The 20,557-nt window shown below is 44.1% G+C and overlaps 1 protein-coding gene across 3 annotated transcripts in view; it reads right to left on the reverse strand.

Annotated features, from left to right (window-relative positions):
* ctnna2 (catenin (cadherin-associated protein), alpha 2) overlaps window positions 1-20,032 on the reverse strand; it is a 244,686-nt gene extending 224,654 nt beyond the window's left edge. Inside the window, exons 1-2 of one of the 3 annotated variants that reach the window (XM_057035872.1) lie at window positions 19,761-20,032; window positions 2,272-2,378 (exon numbers count right to left, since the gene is read on the reverse strand). In XM_057035872.1, the coding sequence (XP_056891852.1) occupies window positions 2,272-2,373 (102 nt within the window). In that variant the 5' untranslated portion in view covers window positions 2,374-2,378; window positions 19,761-20,032. The remainder of the gene's footprint in view (window positions 1-2,271; window positions 2,379-19,760) is intronic. The other 2 variants (XM_057035871.1, XM_057035873.1) reach the window with 2 other exon arrangements.
* Between the last annotated feature and the right edge of the window lie 525 nt (window positions 20,033-20,557).

Here is a 20,557-nt window from a genome sequence, read left to right on the forward strand (position 1 = left end):
CACTTCAACTGAAACTAGGTGAACGACCCTACCAACGATCCTGCCAACGACTCTCAGGAGACCACTCAGATCATTAACATGCCAATGGTCCACAGGGGCTATATTTTCAAGCTCTGTCCCCAGCGAGTTCAGAACTGAAGAAGCCTTCTGGATAGAAGGTGAAACATCTTCAAAGAGAAGAAACACAGTCCAGTTGACAGAGAAAACTACCTTGGAAACACTTTCCATTAACTACCGTGAAGAAGGTCTAAACAAGTGACTGAATGGCCAAGCACGAATATGATGATGATAGTGTTGGGGCTAGTGGTTAGGGGTTAGAGTTAGGGGTAGGGTCAGGGTTAGGGTTAGGGGTTAGGGTTAGAGTTTGGGGATAGGGGAATAGTCAGGGGTAGGATTAGGGGTAATGTCAGGGGTTAGCGTTAATAGTGGGGTTAGGGTTAGGATAAGGGGTTAGGGTTTGGGTTAGATTTAGGGTTGAGGGTTAGGTTTAGGGTTTAGGGTTAGAGTTTGGGGTTAGGGGTTACGGGAAGGGTAAGGTCAGGGATAGGGTCAGGGGTGTGATGGCCCACTCGTGAAATCCACAACAAAAGAGGAAGACACACTGTCCAGTTTAACCATTTATTTCTAAAACAAAAGAAAACACCCAACAAAGGAGTATGGCATGTGAGAATGAAAATCAGTGGTGTGAACAAGTGCCTGGATGAAGTGAGTGAAGGTGTGAGGTATGTTGTAAGTGCAAAAACCAATAATTCACCAAGAGGCAAAGCAGCTGGCCACATGAGGTGGAGATTCAGAGGCAGAAGGAAGAGCCCCAGAATGTTGGATCAGGTGGAGCTTTATAACCTGCAGATCACTGGCCAGGTGCTCCAAATAGGTTAACACTGTTTAATGCTGGAAACCTGCAAACCACAGACAGCACACAGCAAGAAAACACCATAGCTCGAGGCCATCACAGGGGTCATTAGGAGTGGGGTTATGGTTAGGATTAGGGGTAGGGTAAGGGGTTAGGGTTTGGGTTAGATTTAGGGTTAGGGGCTTAGGTTTAGGGGTTAGGGTTAGATTTGGGGGTTAGGGGTAGGGTTGGGGGAATAGGCAGGTAGTAAATGGTGAATATGTAAACATTAATCCAAACTGTTAACAGTAAAGCTTAATAAGATCATCGTTCAAGTACCACAGTGTCCTCATGCCCCATGCATGAGCACTAACTAGGAGCTTATAGCTCGTGTACCCTCACAGGCAGGATTGAGGTTCCCAGATGCAGAAGAAGTAAAAGGTAAATTCTTGTCCCTAGTGCTGTGCACGTGGTTCAGTTTGAACACCCTAGCGTGCACCAAGAGTTCTTGTACTGACACAGCATCTCTAATGAAGGAGCATGTTCCCTTTAAACAGAGGCCAAAATACAAATACCAAAGAGAGTTCATGGGGAAAATGACACATAAGGAAAACTTTTGTCTCTCTGTCAGTTGTCATGGAAACATGGTGTCGACAGCACAATAGGCAGCACAAGTCTGATGGGGATGCAGATGAATCCTACTGAACAGGAATGTCTCATCACAATGACACAGATACCGACGAGCCTTTCCAGCTGAAGCTAATGGTGCAAACCAGGATACCAGGGTCTTTCCTACAACTCACAACTTTCCTACTGGGCCACACCAGATACAGAGTGTGTTCATTTATCTGAAAATAACGAACAGAATATCTGTCTGAGGAGTCAAAGGGCCAATAAGAGAGAAATCCCCATTCCGAAATCAGTGCCAGAGGTCGCCAAACCTTTCACATTGTAAATCTACAATTGTCATTCAGAAAGCACCACCTGCTGCATAGTTAAACCTGTGATAACAATATTACACATTGAAGTAGCTTTCATACACATTTAAGTGGCAACTACAGAAGGTGAGTTGTGTGAGGGAAATCCTGCTGTCTGAACATAAAGTAATCTACAGACACATGGAACAGCTGAGAAATGTCAGGTTAGTAATGATATGGCAAAACCTGTTTAGTAATAAGCCCTTATTATTCAGCACCCCCTAGATAAGTTAGGTACACAAGGACCATCAGAACTGACCAAAGCAATGTTTCCAACGTAAGGAAACATATCAACCTTCAGTCTTGGTTCAGATTACTTCTTGTTAACTGCTTCTGAACCTCCAGCTCTATACTGGTGCTGCTTTTGCTGGCTCAAAGGTGCATTGCAACAGTACTTAAACAACAGAGAACAACATTCAAATGAAGCAGGTGATGTTGAAAAAATAGGGTTGACAGAATTACCTGTGTTACCAGGGGCTCCAGAAGCCGCTCCACAGTCAGCGTGCGTATCTCAAGACTCTTGGGGTCCCATTTCAAAAGGATAGGGGACGTGGCAGTACTCATGTTTTCTGGTTAAAAAAAAACAATAAAGTGTCAAGCAACACTATAATATTACTGTTTTAGCATTGATTCATTATTACAACATACATTATTAATAAGAGTTTCTACTCAGTGGAGTTTAATGTTCCCTAGTAAACTATTCTGAAACAACATCCATGCTGACATCTTTTGCCTCAGGTTAAAATTTAATCTTTAGTTGAGGTCAGCTTTAGAAAAACTGAGGAGCTCAGAAGGAGCTCCAAGTAAAGGGTAAAGGTGCTATCCCTTGTTGAGGGGAGCCAGTAAAGGTACTATCCCTTGTTGAGGGGAGCCACCTGAGTGGTGGCTCAGGTATCTGGCCATGATGCCCCTTGAAACCCCCCACCCCCCCCCATTAAAAAGCCCATGGGCAGAGTGTGTTTTGGGAAAGAGAGGAAACCCTGGAGCAGGATGGACAGGGTAGAGCTCTTGGGATTCCCCTGAAGGAGCTGGTATACTTGGCTGGGGAGAGGAGTGTCTGGGCCTCCCCGCTGAGGCTGCTACCCCCAATACCCACACCTGGCCACAGGAGACCGGGGCAGGTTTGGTGAAAATCCTGACTGAGTCAACCTTGAAATGAAGGAAACTGTGGTTTTTCAGGTTCACAAAGCAAGTTCAGGGTTCCGCTGAGTCAGTTACCAGGGCAACCATCTCTGTGAAACTGACCTGATCTTTTCTTCAACCAACCCCGTTTCTGCTGCTCTTAAGTTGAAACGGTAGCCTGAAGCCAGTTGCAGACGTGAGAGCGTGTTTTGAGAAGAGCCAGAAATCTCTGTTAGTAGAGGGTTATCAGACCCTGATTGGAGGTTTTATCTTTCCCTGATGAGTACCTACAGTTGCCAACTCTTTGAAATAAGGGACAGGGGACACAGGACAGAGAGGGCAGGGAGGAATATAAATATATTATTTTTGTATGTTTATTTAAATGTAACAGTTGAGGTTTTGTTTTGAGAACTATTTAAAACTGCCTTTATTTGGTGAGGGCTACAGGATCATAAAAACAGGCCTTCATCAGCACAATTACAAAATGCACAAGGACATTCAAGCCTGTAATCTACAAAACAAGTGTTAGAGTTTATGAAGGACTTGATATCAAACCTATTATTACACTCTTAAAATAGTGACTTGATCTTCTAACCGGGTCTTTTGCATTTGGTGTCTTTGTGTCTTTTTATCAGGTTATCATTTATGTTAGAGGCTGACCATGTGCTGATACTAGGAGCCTCAGTAAGAACTTCTCCAAGAGAACTTGATTTACTAACTGTTGGTACCTGTTTTTGTTTTTGTTTTTTTAAACCAGGAGTTACTCTCTAGGAAAATCTTTATAGTGAGCTTCGTCTGGAATGCAGATCGGTGTAACTCTCTAAAAAACCCAGTTTATGAATGGGGACCATTGAGCTACATGTGATTAAACTGGACTATTCTTTCAGGTTAGTTTCCCTGTCAGTTCTGGTCCATCCATCAACCAGATTAGGGTTTAACCTAATGATCTGGGACCAGTATTTCAAAACTCCAAATCCAGATCAAAATGATCCGGATTTGTAAAACCCCCTATCCTGGTCTGTGGATCATAATAATCTATCCCAGTTTTTCAAAACCTTGCAGGATAGTATCAAAATTATCCTGATCCACCTGGATAGGGATTTCCAAATCTGTCCCTCCCACTGGATCATTGCCAGTAAACAGGAAGTGATGTGTTTAAAAACAAAATAAAGCGCCATGTGTCAAACTAAAAGTCACATTTTATTTAAAGATTTTACCACTATCTACTTAGATGTGAATGTTATAACTTTAAAATAGTAACTCATGTTACAATAAATCAATATAACTTTCAACAAATCAATCCTGAATATTTTATTTAAAAAAAGAAACAAAATCAAAATTTCAAAAACAATATACGTATCATGACTTTTTACTCATGTCTTTTTCCAAAGTGAAATCAAACTGTATTATGTTGAAATTGTCCCATTCTTTATGAAAAATACAAATTAACCATGGCACTTCTGACTGCTCTCCCAGCTGGTTCATCAGTTTGATGTGGTTGTGGTGCCTCTATCAGACCTTCTGGAAGTGGACTGTTGTCCTCCTCCATGGGCACTCTTCTTTTTGTGCTATATTCTGCAACACAATACATGCACAAATAATATTGCAGGCTTCTTTGGGCTCCACACGGAAATAATTAAGGCAGGCAAATCTCCGTTTAAGTATACCATTGATGCGCTCAACTGTCTCCCATGTAGATGTATGAGCATAGTTGAAATTTTGTTGTGAGTTGCTTGTGACTGTTGCAAAAGGTGTCATCAGCCAACAAAGAAGAGGATAACCACTGTCACCAAGGAGGATTCCATCTGGAGTGTTTTGTTGAAACCGGTGGTATATGTGGCTTTCTCTTAAAATCCGAGAATCGTGTACAGATCCCGGCCATCGTACAACACAATTTATTATCTGGAGGTCAGCATTCCCAATCAACTGCACATTTATACTATGGCGCCCCTTCCTGTTTACAAATTCCCACTCTCTTTCATGAGGGGCTTGAATGTGTATATGTGTGCAGTCTATCATACCAATAGTGTTTGGCATTCCTGCTATGGAAAATAACTGTTTTTTGTTTTGTGAAATTTCTTCTTCATTTTCAGGAAATTTCACATACTCATTTAATAAACTTGAAAGAGCTCTTGCCACAGAATGCACACACATCTCACTGTTGATTTTGTGACTCCAATGCTATCTGCAATAACTTCAAAAAACAATCCACTTCCAAAAAACAAAGAGCAATCAACACCTGTTCCTCCAGTCAAGGCATGGCTCCTCACTGTTGGTCTTTGAAGATGAGGGCGAAGAACATCACATAAATAAATAATATCCTGTGTTCCGAAACGATATCTTGAATAAAGTTCTTCATCAGAGTACTGCAGAAGTATATTTGGTCGTTCAGTATATTGCCGAGGCTTGTGTTGCCTCTGACGTTGTTGCATCACATGCACTAGTGCTGTCATTTTGCTCAATCTATTTCCTACTTACCCCTTTTTAGCCAATCCCATGTCCCACCACACCTGATTTTAACGATCCCTCATGGTAGTATAAAGAGCCAGCCTGGGTGTGACTTACAATCAGACAACATGGAGGGCAAGACCAAAGGAGGTCACTTCTCTGCGACTGAAACAAATGCACTGCTTGAAGGTGTGCGTGAAAATTATCATGTGCTATTTGGCAATTTCAGCAGTCCTGGACAAAGTGGCTCAAATGCCAAAACAAAAAAATGAAATATGGGAGAAGATAACAGAACTGGTTAATGCCACCGGTGGAGGCCAACGCAGATCTGTGGATCAGGTCAAAATGAGATGGAAAAATCTCAAACAAAAAGCTACTAAAGACCACTCAGAGGCCAAAACGACTCCAACAGGCAATAAACCTGCCAAACATGGTGAGTTTACTGATGTGGTTCTGGATATTATTGGTGGAGCGGATTCTCAAGCTTTACATGGGATTGTACCCTGTGATGTGGGAGAGTCTATTGGCTCCCAGGGGTCACTCAATTTGTCAAGCGATGGGACAAGCACCCTTACGTTTGTTGAGTCAGATCAACCTGAACTGTCCACCAGCCAGACCTTGACCCAAGCTGCTGATGTGGTGAGGGTTACACCTCACCACAACCACCATCCTTGACGTGCCGGAGCAAAAGGCCAAAGAGTCATACACAGGATCATGCCTACTTAAAGCTGCTGAAAGTTGAAAAAGAGCGAGCGCAACAACAGCTTGTCCTCACCAATGAACAGATTAATTTAACAAAATTGAAACAAGAACAGGTGAAACTGCAAATTAAATTGCTTGAAAAACAATTAATGTGAATCACTTTACAGAAAAGTTATTTGTGTTCCAATGGAATTCTAAAAGCAAGTTTTCAGTTCTTTTTTCATTTTAATGGTCATATTTTTGTGACAATAAATGCTGTCTTGCAAAATGTATGTTTATTATGGTACATCACTACCGTATTTTCACAACCATAAGGCGCGCCGTATTATAGGGCGCACCTTCAATTAACAGCCTATTTTAGAAATATTTTCATACACAGGGCGCACCGTGTTATAAGGCGCATAGCATAGAAACTGCGTAGTGCCTGTGGTTTCATGACACGTTCACTAGATCGAGCTGCGCTAAAAGGAATGTCAATAAAACAGCCAGATAAGTCAGTCAAACTTTATTAATAGAATACAAACCGTCGTTCTCACAACTCTATTCACTCCCAAAACGAATAAACAGCTGTTTTATTATTTTTCCCGAGTGACGTAGTGTTTTCGCGTAACACAGTTCGTTTAATAACATTGAGTTATAACAGGCAGTGCAACATTTTTATCACAAGTGGATAGTGGAGTTTAATAAATCTTCGATTTAGTGCAACATTTTTATCACGTAGTACCATTGCGGTAAATCAAACGTTAGTGCAAACAATATACAGTAACTCGAACTCTCGAAGTAGTGCAAAGAGATAGCAATAGCAATATAACAATAGCAATATAACAACGTTGTTCAAACGGTAATTTCCATATTCACAGTATGACCAGCCTTGTTAAGTTGTAAACACACAAAAGAAACACGTAAAGATCACTTTTCTTCTTCGGTGTCCGAATTGAACAGTTGTGCGAATACGGCATCCAACATGGCCGGCTCCGTCTCGTCAAAGTCGTCATCAGGGTAGGTGTCGCTGGTGTTGTCTGGCATTTCAGTGACAATCCCTGCCTTCCTGAAAGCTCGGACCACGGTCGATGCCCAGGCATTTACGATCCACTGGCAGATAGTGACGTATGACGCTCGGCGCCGTCTCCCCGTCTTGGTGAACGTGTGTTCGCCGTCCGTCATCCACCACTCCCACGCAGTTCGCAGTCTAGTTTTGAATGCCCCGTTGACACCAATATTTAGCGGCTGGAGTTCCTTTGTTAATCCACTTCTTGCTTTGTTTCCTCGGAAGCTCCGTTGAGTCTTCTTTACCTGGCGCAGGTCGTCTTGTTGCTTCCTCCACTTCCGCACCATTGATTCGTTCACGTTAAATTCTCTTGCCGCTGCTCTATTTCCGTGTTCAACTGCGTGACTGATAGCCTTCAGTTTGAACTCTGCATCGTAAGTGTGTCTCTTGCAAGGAGCCATTTTGGGGTCTTTACAGACAGAAATGGTTTGGGACTGAATTTACTGCTGTTACCTCGGCCACGCCTACTGACTACGGTAGCCGCGATTAACCAATATTACCGTAATCCATACAAAAGGCGCTCCGTAGATTTTTTAGAAAATTCTAGGCTTTTAGGTGCGCCTTATAGTCGTGAAAATACGGTATATTTTAAAAAGCTTATTTCTATTTTACAACTTGAAGCATAATAGTCCCTTTTATATGTACAGTGATCCCTCACTATATCGCGTTTCATCTTTCACGGCTTCGCTGCTTCACAGATTTTTTTTGCGAGTCGTTCATTGCAGTTCTCAAATATAATCGAAAGTTGGCATATCCGTTTATAAAAATCTTCTTGCTCAGAAAAAGAAAGAGCGCCAACAACTACCCATAACAATGTTCTTCTCTCGGAGAAAGACTCCTGCGCCTTCAGTAGAAACAGACGCTGGAGCGGAGTCAGGACGAAGAGGCACAGCTGGGACTGTGAAATACGCGAGTGACAATGTTTCCAACCTTGTATTACTAGATTAAAATTATTGTTTTAAACAAATTTTGGGCTTTAAAACAGGTTTTGATTTTTGGTTTCATTCTATAGTTCAGTATTGCATTGTAAAATAATAAAAAAAAATAAAGCTGACTACTTCACGGATTTCACTTTTCGCGTGTTATTTTTGGAACGCAACTCCCGCGATAAATGAGGGAGTATTTGTGTGACACACATGCTAACAAAATGCTTTAAAATGACAAGACTGTTGTGATCAACTATATAATTTTGATTTTTAGTGTTTGAAGTCACATTGTGATGAGAATGACTCAAAATAACAAAATTACTATTTTTCATACATGGGATTATTTCCAAATCCACCTCTGAGGTGGGATCATTATAATCTTGATTTTCAGGATCAAAATGATCCGGATTTTTGACCAAAGTTCTGTATAATACCCAAATGTGGCAAAATACCCAAATGTGGCAAAAATCTGGATTTTTGGCAGGATTGGATTTACAAATCCAGATTCAAATCTTCAGGATAAATTCTGCTTTGAAATACCCGATTTTGGATCAGATCAGAGAAAAATCCAATCCACCTGGATTAATCCTGTAGAATTATTTCTGAAATACTGGGTCCTAATGATTTAATCCAATGATTAAAACATACTAGATCAGCCTCTAAAGACACCTGGTGGACAACAACCTGGACAAGGTCCTCCCTGGTTCCTCTGTGCTAGTCTCCTGACCCAGGCTGGTGAACCTCCATTATTCCTCCTGACTGATGGAGACATCTGGTTGGAAGGGGAGCGGATGTCTTTGGATCAATCATTTCTCACCTTTTCCTGTCATTTTGCTTGATTTCCTGTTCCTGACTTCTGCTATTATTTTGCCTCCTTTATTTTGCTATCACACGTGTCTGGGTAGCATCACAGGCCTATCCTAATAACACTAACAGCTCTTTCTATTGGTCAAGAGATCCTCATTCTAAAAGCAAATGTGACACAGCAACAGGGACTCATCAGTCCACAAGAAGCTGGTTCCAGACAGCACAGACAGTCAGAACTGACCTGGTTCATTAGAACAAACATCACCCAACGTGGATTTTACCAAATACAGAAGAAAATACATCCATTATCAGTTCAATAACACTTTTAATGTCCAATTATAAAGACAATTATTTTTGTCTTTGTGAGAAGGATTATTGTTATTGTTGTTATTAGTATTATCTTTAAATGCTATTCTATGTAGACTTTGAGGGTTTGAGGAATGTTGATAGGAAAGGAAGAACATGAGAGTGTCGTAAAAGTGCTGAAGCTGCTTACAATCAAGCTCAGCACTCAGACGTATCCTGTTGGTCAGGATTAGAGAAGTTTGTAAAGATGTCAGAAGACAATGAATTATGAGATCCTGTTTAGACACCCATTCTGTTTGCACCAATAAAAGAGGTGAGCGAGCAGCAGACGGACGGAGTTGACAGAGGAAGCTTGAACTGCTGCTCGGCTCCCCCTTTGCAAAGGACTCCAGTTGTTTGCGTGGTTACTCTGAGTCTAGTGAACGAACAGCGCGGGTGATCAAAACTTCATCCTCACAGTCTTCAATAGAACTTTAGGTCTTTTGTTGCAGCTAAATAGTTTCTATAACGCTCCTAATATAAATTAGGAACATGTGTCCATCATTTTGTCCCTCCACCCTGGTCAAAGTGGTCAAAAATCATTTAAGCCGTCAATTACTCACAGATCAATTATAAAAGTAAAAAAAAAAATGTTCATAAATCAAATCCACAGGTGAGAAAGTCAATGCCAGTTTCAAGCAGGATCCCTGTGGACCTGTGCTGATATGGATTACTTTATGCATGAACATACAATAATGAGGTTAAAGCAAGAAAAGAAGGAAAGCAGCAAGTAAATAAGGTTAAACCATTATAACAAATCAGTGTTACTGCCTGCTTTTCTGCTCTCGTGCTGAGGTGGAATATTTGACTCACTCTGCCACAACCCTCTTCCACACCCGTCTGATTTGTCTTCACCATTTACACCAGTTGCTTCTGCCGAGGCTGTATTTTAGCAACGCGAATGCATTTCTGCGTTGTCAGATTGTTATCGCTCCATACCTGACTCTCCAGCACTTTCTTTGATCGGACTTACTGGTTTTGACCCTGCCTGCCTTGGACTTTTCCTCTATGTATCTGTCCATCCATCCATTCTCTGCCGCTTATCCGGGGTCGGGTCGCGGGGGCAGCAGCCTAAGGAGAGAAGCCCAGACTTCCCTCTCCCCAGCTACCTCCTCCAGCTCATCCAGAGGGATCCCCAGGCGTTCCCAGGCCAGTCGAGAGACATAGTCTCTCCAACGTGTCCTGGGTCTCCCCGGGGGTCTCCTACCGGAGGGACATGCCCTAAACACCTCACCGGGGAGGCGTCCAGGGGGCATCCTGACTAGATGCCCAAGCCACCCCATCTGGCTCCTCTCAACGCGGAGGAGCAGCGACTCTACTCCGAGCTCCTCCCGAATGGCGAGAGCCCAGCCACCCTACGGAGGAAGCTCATTTCAGCCGCTTGTACCCGTGATCTTGTTCTTTCGGTCATTACCCAAAGCTCATGACCATAGGTGAGGGTAGGAACGAAGATCGACCGGTAAATCGAGACCTCTCTTCACCACAACGGACCGGTGCAGAGTCCGCATTACTGTGGACGCCGCACCGATCCGCCTGTCGATCTCCCGCTCCATTCTTCCCTCACTCGTGAACAAGACCCCGAGGTACTTAAACTCCTCCACTTGGGGCAGGATCTCCTCCTTTACCCGGAGAAGGCACTCCACCTTTTTCCGGTCGAGAACCATGGCCTCGGATTTGGAGGTGCTGATTCTCATCCCAGCCGCTTCACAGGCGGCGGCGAACCGATCCAGTGATAGTTGGAGGTCACAGGCCGATGAAGCCAACAGGACCACATCATCCGCAAAAAGCAGAGACGCGATCCTGAGGTCACCAAACCGGATCCCCTCAACACCATGACTGCACCTAGAAATTCTGTCCATAAAAATTATGAACAGAATCGGTGACAAAGGGCAGCCCTGGCGGAGGCCAACCCTCACCGGAAACGAGTTCGACTTACTGCCAGCAATTCGGACCAAACTCTGGCACCGATCGTACAGGGAGCGGACAGCCCGTATCAGCGGGCCCGACACCCCATACTCTCGGAGGACCCCCCACAGGACCCCCCGAGGGACACGGTCGAATGCCTTCTCCAAGTCCACAAAACACATGTGGACTGGTTGGGCAAACTCCCATGCACCCTCGAAGACCCTGCTGAGGGTGTAGAGCTGGTCCACTGTTCCACGCCCAGGACGAAAACCACATTGCTCCTCCTGAATCCGAGGTTCGACTATCCGGCGGACCCTCCTCTCCAGTACCCCTGAATAGACCTTACCAGGGAGGCTGAGGAGTGTGATCCCCCTATAGTTGGAACACACCCTCCGGTCCCCCTTCTTAAAAAGAGGGACTACCACCCCGGTCTGCCAATCCAGCGGCACTGCCCCCGATGTCCACGCGATGTTGCAGAGTCGAGTCAACCACGACAGCCCTACAACATCCAGAGCCTTAAGGGACTCTGGGCGGATCTCATCCACCCCCGGGGCCTTGCCACCGAGGAGTTTTTTAACTACCTCGGCAACTTCAGCCCCGGAGATACGAGAGCCCATCTCCAGGTCCCCGGCCCTACTTCCTCACTGGAAGGCGTGTTGGTGGGATTGAGGAGGTCCTCGAAGTATTCCTTCCACCAATCCACAACATCCCGAGTTGAGGTCAGCAGCACACCATCACCATTATACACAGTGTTGACAGTGCACTGCTTCCCCCTCCTCAGACGCCGGATGGTGGTCCAGAACCTTTTCGAGGCCGTCCGAAAGTCGTTCTCCATGGCCTCACCGAACTCTTCCCATGCCCGAGTCTTTGCCTCGGCAACCGCCGTAGCTGCACTCCGCTTGGCACGCCGGTACCCATCTGCTGCCTCAGGAGTCCCACAGGCCAGTAAGGCCCGATATGACTCCTTCTTCAGCTTGACGGCATCCCTCACCGCTGGTATCCACCAGCGGGTTCGGGCATTGCCGCCACGACAGGCACCAACCACCTTGCGGCCACAGCACCGGTCAGCTGCCTCAACAATGGAGGCACGGAACATGGTCCACTCGGACTCAATGTCCCCCGCCTCCCCCGGGACATGGTCAAAGCTCTCCTGGAGGCGTGAGTTGAAGCTCCTTCTGACAGGGGACTCTGCCAGGCGTTCCCAGCAGACCCTCACAACACGTTTGGGCCTGCCAGGTCTGTCCGGCATCCTTCCCCACCATCGGAGCCAACTCACCACCAGGTGGTGATCAGTTGACAGCTCCGCCCCTCTCTTCACCCGAGTGTCCAGAACATCCGGCCGCAAATCCGATGACACAACCACAAAGTCGATCATCGATCTGCGGCCTAAGGCGTCCTGGTGCCAAGTGCACATGTGGACGCCTTTATGTCTGAACAAGGTGTTCGTTATGGACAATCTGAGACGAGCACAGAAGTCCAATAACAAAACACCACTCGGGTTCAGATCAGGGGGGCCGTTCTTCCCAATCACACCTCTCCAGGTCACACTGTCATTGCCAACGTGAGCATTGAAGTCACCCAGGAGGACGAGGGAGCCCCCAGAAGGGGCACTCTCCAGCACTCCCTCTAAGGACTCCAAAAAGGCTGGATACCTCCGTTTCCGTTGCTACTTTGATTCCTTCGTCTTGCACCTTTTGTTATCAATAAAGAGCCGTTTCTTCTACTCTGCATCTGGGTCCAGGCCTTCTTGACTGTCCATAACACAACTGACTGGAATAAACCATCTCCTACGCAGTAACTTAGATTCATCATTTACTTTTCCAAACGGCTAAAATTCCGTGACAGGACGATGCAAGGCTAACCTCTGCCTGTATTGGAGGAGCAGGACATTTTCAATCAATCTTTATTTATATAGCGTCTGTTACAATCAAAATTGTTTCTAGGCGCTTTACAGAATCCCAGGGCCTGACCCCCAACAAGCAACAGTGGCAAAAAAAACTCCCCTTTGACAGGAAGAAACATTGAGCAGGACCAGGGGATTATAGCGGAGTCAAAAGAGCAGGAAAAGGAACAATGATCAAAAAGAGAAGAAGCTCCATATTATAGTTTCATAGATTCAAAACCAAACCAAAAAAAAAAGTGAGGCATCAAATTTTTCAGTGCATTGTCATGGCTTCTCACGGTTAGAGAAACAATGATCATGTGAGGGTGAATGGCACAGATCATGCACAGTTGACTGCAGTCCATTGTCACGGTCTATTCAGTGAGTTAACCTTGACAAAAAGATCATTTTTAGTGCTCTCGGCACGGATCCATCACACCAGTTTCTCTACTCCAGGGGTCCAAAGCAGTGTCCATGGGTGCATGGTCGCCCACGGAGACCACTCAAGGCGCCCACATGGCATGCTCTAAAAAGAGTACTGGTCACAATAGACTTTTTTTTTTTAAAGTTGCATTAAGTTAACAATGTTATATAATGTTAAAATAACACATAAAAAAATTCATATAGGCTATAATGAAGTCGCCTTTTTTAAAGTCAAAGGTCATTAGTGCGCGGTCAGCATACCTCTTTCCAGACACAGCAATGCAATGATGAGGAGTTAGCCTGCTTGTAGTTTAGCTCCGAAAATCATGACAGAAAAGCAAAAAGGACAGTGATAGGGAGAAAGAGTTCTTTTTTAGATCATGAAAGAAAGAAAAATGTTTGTGTCTTTGTTGCGGGAAGACAGTTGCAGTATTAGAGCAGCACAACGTGGAGAGACACTACAGAACCTGTCATGAAAGCTTCGACGTGAACTACCCACCCGGCAGCGAATTAAGGACAGAAAAAGCCCGCAAGTTAAAGGCAGCTTTACACAAGCAACGGAGCAAGCATCGTTTAAAGCTGCACATTTTTTGATAAAGAACGAGAAAGCCTTTTCAGATGGAGCGGTTTTTAAAGAAGCTATGATGATTGTCGCTAACACAATCTTCAAAGATGACAAACACGGTCCCGATGTCATCTCTGCACTCTCCGTTGTCCAACTTGGAGTAGGTACAATGGCTATACGAGTGTCATCTATGTCTGAGAACGTAACAGAGCAACTGAACCAGGATCTCGCTAAGCGCAGGTGGTTTAGCATCCAGTGCGACAAGTCAGTAGACAGTGCCAGCACAGCTCAGCTAATGATATTTATCTGAATGGTGTTTGATGATTTTTCTACAAAAGACACTAAAGACAACTACGAGGAGAGTTGATATCTACAATGCCATAAAAATCTTCTTTGTGGAAAAAAAGGTCCCACTACAGAAGATAGCGTCAGTAACAACAGATGGGGCCCCCAGCCATGACAAGCCGGCATACAGGCTTCATTGCACAATGCAGAAATGATCCAGACTTCCCAAAATTTCTACAATACCACTGCATCATTCATCAGCAGGCGATATGTGCGAAAGTGACCGGCTTTGATCATGTGATTCCTGTCGTGAAGATCATAAATTGGATCCGCCCCAAAGCTAAACAACATAGAATGTTTAAGGTGGTACAGTATGAGCTGTCCGTTGAATATAATGACTTTTTATTCCACACAAAAATCAAATGGCTCTGTAGGGGATGTATTGTGCAGCGTCACTTCTGGGTGAAATCAAAGAGTTCATGCAGTCAAAGGGTTAACACGCATCGTTGCTAGAGTTCAGAGAGTGGATACTCAACCTCACATTTTTAATGGATTTGACTGAGAAACTGTACCATTTGAATCGTAAGTTGCAAGGCAAAGCTAAGACTTTTGCTCACATGATAAGTGCAGTAAACGCATTCAAGGCTAAGATGAACTTGTTCTTTGTGCAAGTAGAGAGAAAAAATGCAGCATTTTCTCTCTGTGCAGGCAGTGTTCAATGACAATTCTTCTGCCTCTGCAGCCTTGGATGAAGCTGTAAAAAAGTACTCCCAAGTCATAAACAGACTAGGACAGGAATTTGAAGACAGGTTTTGTGACTTTGAGCAACTGGAGCCATGTGTGTCATTCGTTACAAATCATCCACTGCTGAGCAGCTAAGTGCTTTGTTTAACTTAGCTGCTGGTCAGGTAGAGATAGAAATCTTAACACTGCAAAATTACCTCCACCTCAAAGCTCATCGGTTTGCACCAATCGTTTGGTGCCTTGTTGACAAGGAAAAGTACAGTTGTGTATCCACAGCAGCTCTGAAAATTGCCTGCTTTTTTGGTTAACCTATCTTTGTGAATCAGCCTTTTCCCACATGAACTTTATCAAGAACAAACACAGAACCTGCCCTGCCAGACTGACACACATTGACAAGACTCACTGAGAATTGCAGTGTCAAATTATTCACCAGATTATAATACACTGGTGAGCAGAATGCAGTGCCTGGCCTCCTACCAGTAAATGAGCAGACAAATCACAGAGACTATTTTCATTGATAAAACAAACAATATTAAGCTAAACATGTTGTACCAAATGTTCGATGTTCATTCATGAAATGTTCAAAGTACTGAATAACTTGTTCTGACAAAAAGACTGATGATTTCCTTGGCTTAAGAAATGTTAGAAGTGATCTTTTGCACTACAATTACAGCAGGTGTCCTCCTGACTTTCAAATGTTTGAGCAGATAAACAGAAATAAATGATTCGTGTTTATACATGTTTTTTTTTTTTTAAATCATTACTATTGTGTGAATCACTGATTAGAATTGTGGAAAATAATTACTATTGATATGTAAGCAATCAGTTCCCATATTAATAACTGCTGCTGTTAATATTATCATTACTATAGTGGGCCGTGGTTTTGTTATTTATGAAGTTTGTAGCAGAAAGGTCCTGTGTAGCCCTTCATACTCCTCAGTACCTATGAAATAGCCCTCAGCTTCAAGAAAGTTTGTGACCCCTGCTTTACTCACTAAACAGTCCTGATTTTTCTGCATTTGTGCATTATTTTCAGCAGAAGGAGCAACTCAGTTGGGAATTTAGGGTGATGGAGTATGAATATGGATTGATCCAGTGCAGATTTAACCTACTTATCTTGGTCCAAATCATGGGGGAATAATTGTCAACTTCTCTGCAGCCATTCCAGGTACATGTTATCCACCATCTGCATGTGAAGCCTCCACAGATGTCCAACACGCATCCTGAATGACCTAAACTGGCTCATCTCAACACTGAGGAGCAGCCGCTCTGCTGTCAGTGCTCCAAAGGGGTTCTGTGCTTCTTCCCTCTGCCTAAGGCTGCGTCCAGCCACCCTCCACCTAACCCAGTTGTGGGGAAGGCAAGAAAAACATCAGGACACAATCTGACACCCGGTATTAGTGTTGGTGCTTGTGCTGCTGCTTGGAGAAAGCAAGCAATTTTTTTTTACTATAAAAGAGGTGGGTTTTGTACAGTGTATTAATGGGTGAGGAAGGATATGAAAAAAATGTTCACTGATAACCTCCCAATACCCGATAGGTCAGTATCAACCTATCTATAGCAAGGTTTGCGTGCATGTTAGATGCTTTTTAGATTTGTTACCATCTGAATTAAATACATAAAATGATCAATCACAGAATTGAAAACCTTAATTTGGGTCACCAACAACAGAAAAAGGTCAAGTGCTGTGATGTCCACCACTATGTGGTTAATGGTAGCAGCGGCGGCCTTATTAGTGGAAGCCCTTTAGTTTTCAAACCCCTGCTGAGTGGGGACGTTCAAACTAAAACTGCTGGTGTTTTAGCTTTAGCATCAATAGCTACAAATGCAACTGATTCGTGGTCTTGCAGGCTTCTCAGGTGAGCTGTAAGATCTGTTGCCTAATTAGTCTAAAAGGCATTAGTCAGGCAATTAGTCCTAATTTCCTTCTCCCAGAATCTTTGCTGAACATGGTTTTCAAAAGAGCAGCGCTGTTGTCATCTGTTGCCACTGAAATAAATGACCACACCACACATTAGTTCACTGTTAGTATGTTAATTATCAATTAGACGCAGGTCTGGGCTGAGGACCAATAGAGTAGACAACATAACCACAACATGACCTGTAATTTCCCCATTTCCTAACATATTTACTGGATAAATGTTTTTTTTAATGGGCCTATAGAATATTGTGAAATATTCCTCAAAGTTGCAAATGTTTTATTGGTTTAATAAATACTTGCATTCCTAGAGGAGCCATCTGCTTTTGAAGGTAACAAAAGATCCACTTTTAAGCCCAGAACGTCCAACATCTGAGCTCCAGTCCTCTTGAGCACCTGGCTATGTTCCTGATTCTTACCTAAAACCTGTCTCTCTCACATCAGCTGCAAATGCCAATAGCTCTGCGAGGTTTCAGTTTGTGTTGTCTTGCCATCTCTTCATTCAACCCCCCCAGTAAAAACAAAAGTGCAGCTTCATGGTGGGAGAGGAAAAAAAGTCTGGGAACTTTCGGGAGGCAGGATCCCTGAGGGACAGCATTGTTAAGTCACATTGTTTCCATCCAGAATAGACCTCCACCAAGCACATCCATGAATCTGTTAGCAGCTTTTATTGGTTCAAAGTGTAAAATCTCTCCAACTCTGAAGCACTGCTAAGAAATGTGAGCTCCAACAGGAAAATAGAAGATCTGAGCTGCTCAAGATATTAAACTTTGATTAAAATATCTTCACACAAGATGCACTGTGATGGCACTGGGAGGTGCTTCTGACTAATTTAAATGACAATAGCTTCAATGAAACAGGCAAAATATCAGCCTCCATCCTGGTGGGGTTGCAGAGCTCAGTGAGCCACTTCTTGGAAAAATGTTACGCAACCACACCCAGTGACAGATCCACGTAGGGGAGAAATAGCTCTGATTTGTTTGTTCCTCCTGTTTGTCATGGCAGTCCTACAGACAATGAATATGGCTTTAAAGTCCAAGATCGGATAGATTTGACAGAACATTTAGTTCCTGGAAACAGCCAGTACACTTGCAGACTGTTGAGTAATACTTATACTTGTCTCTACTACAGCTTTATACAAGAAGAGTTCAGAGCTCATTGGCTGTATGTTACTGTATTTAGGCATGTTTTAGAAGCATTAAATGGAAGCAGAGATCTGCTGCTGTGTTGCTTCATCTCAGCTCCTGAACTGTGTTGACCATATGCGAAGAGGCCAGAATGAGATAAAATGCTTCAGGAAGAGAGAATCCAGTTGCAGTTGGGACACCATGGCTACCCAGAAGCATCGCTACAACAACAGGAGGTTCTGCAGTGTTTGGCCAACGCTGCTTCCTCTACCGAGAGACTAAATAGCGCTGCTCACCAAGACGGTCACCGGATTCCCCTCAGACTCTTGCCTTACTTATCACATGCAGGCAGTAACAGAGAGAAAAATACCCCTATAATAATTCAAAAGGAGAGCTACCTGCAATTGTCTCCAACCTTACATAAAACCATAAATAATAAAAGTAAATCTTTAAGTTAGATTTGTCCATATTATTACCAGGAACAGTAATTAATGCTCTCACCAAGCACAAGAAGACCAGATAGCTAAAACATTCACTCATATGACAATAAAGCTCTGTTGGAATAGCCAAAATGACTTTTTGTGTTCTGTAACAGCCAGAAATGTAGAAGAGATGATAACATGCATGTAGATCAAGTCATTCCAAATACTTTGTTTCTTTAACTTCACTCTTTAATGGGTGCTTGAGTTTTATCCTTTCTCAACAGTTTAATGTTAAAATCAGGAAAAAAAAAATCTCGTGAATGAATAAAGGAGCACACTGAGTCAGTGTGAACATGCTTCAATGCCAATCAGAACTTTGGGTTCTAAATACAGCCATAATGTGGGTTCTAAATACAGCCATAATGTGACACCCCCCCCCCCCCCCCCCCCCCCCCCCCCCCCAAGTCTCCATATATCCAGTTACAGGAGGCACAACAGCACCAGGTCAGCCTGCAGCAAGTCTGTGGTGGAGGCACTGGGTCTGCAAACAACCTCAACAAGAAATAATGAGCAGAAATATGGACTGGTCACATACCTGGGTGATGCTTTAGAAAAACCTAAAGATATAAAGCAGGCAAAATAAAACACTGCACATCAGGGCGCCAGTACAGACGTGCGCTTCAGAAGAAAGGAATCACTTGACCTGCAGCTTCAGCAAAGTTCAGTGGTTTGGGAAATATTTGTAGAAAGGTTCAGAGGTCAACAAAGAAAGAAAAGAAAGAATGCTCCACAAAAGGTAAAGTAAAGCGCCGTGATGCCGAACGAAGGCTGGTGCTAAAGAGAGGAATGCAAAAGGACTCAGCACGTAGATGCCATAGATTATAACCCTTGAGCTTTTGTGTCGATGGTGGGTAGAGGCTCAGGTTAGCCTCTCGCTAGCATGGCAGCCTAGCTTGCCGTGCCAGTGGGAGCAGCCTTTCAGCACTGGGCTTTTTGGATAGCACAGCTCGTTTCGGATAACATTAGCAAAGTGGGTAACACACATGCGGTAGCTACCGAGAGAGGCTATTTGTAGCAATTAGGTAACGCGCAAGCACGCTACTATCAGAATAAATGAAAAATCTTGCAACGAAGGACATATATTAAACACACAAACTAGCTGAAGCACAAGGGTGGGAAAAAAGCAGGACCTCGCCTAAGCTAGTGTTAGCCGTCGGTGCAGCAAATGTGATGCTACAACGCTGCTAGCGAATTACCCACTTGACAAACAGGCGTTACGCACCTTTAACTGATGAAGATGTAACTTCGTCAGCAAATTGTGTCCAACTCTCAGATTCTCTCGGTTATCCCAAAAGAGGCGACCTTCCCGGTGCACAGTGAAATTGACTTGGATCCGGACGCTTTCCCCCCGAGCCGTGGTGCTGAAGCTGAGTTACACGCGTCAGTTCCGTCGGTGTCTCCCAGTCAGAAACGCTCGCCCCTCCTCCGGCTCAGTGAAGCTCCTCCGCCACAGCTACAGCGCAGGCAGGTCCGGGGGATGGTGCGCCAGCCTCGATACGTGTGCGCTACATTCCACGGCTGTCAAATCAGGAGCGCGCTCCTGGTTGACGCATGCGCCATTCCCAGTGTGACGATGGGGAGCACATTGGAGACACGCAGGCGGACACCCCCCCCCCCCCCACCCCCCCCCCCCCCCCCACACACACACACACACACTTTACCCCCTCCATTATGCTACTCTGATTAGTACATGACATCATTTCCCTGATAATGATTGTTGGATTGCAATACCTCTTGTGTGTCACTGTCAATCCGCGTGTTCTTTGAATGAAGACTTCAAGAAGAATAATACCAATTTCAAAATGTATTTAACAATAGAACCAATTCAAGATACACATATTACAGAGCCCTGGGCCAGTTCATAACCCTACAATAACAGAGTCCATGAAGTCTGACAACCTAACTATCCCTTGACCCAATCTTTTATAGAAACACATATGTAAATCATTGATGCTAATTCAGTCCAATCCAGTCCTTCTTGGATGACCTCGTCTTCTTCTTCCAGTCCCATTGGATGCT

Source organism: Takifugu flavidus, chromosome 6, assembly GCF_003711565.1.
Source record: "Takifugu flavidus isolate HTHZ2018 chromosome 6, ASM371156v2, whole genome shotgun sequence".
NCBI classification, from domain to species: Eukaryota; Metazoa; Chordata; class Actinopteri; order Tetraodontiformes; family Tetraodontidae; genus Takifugu; species Takifugu flavidus.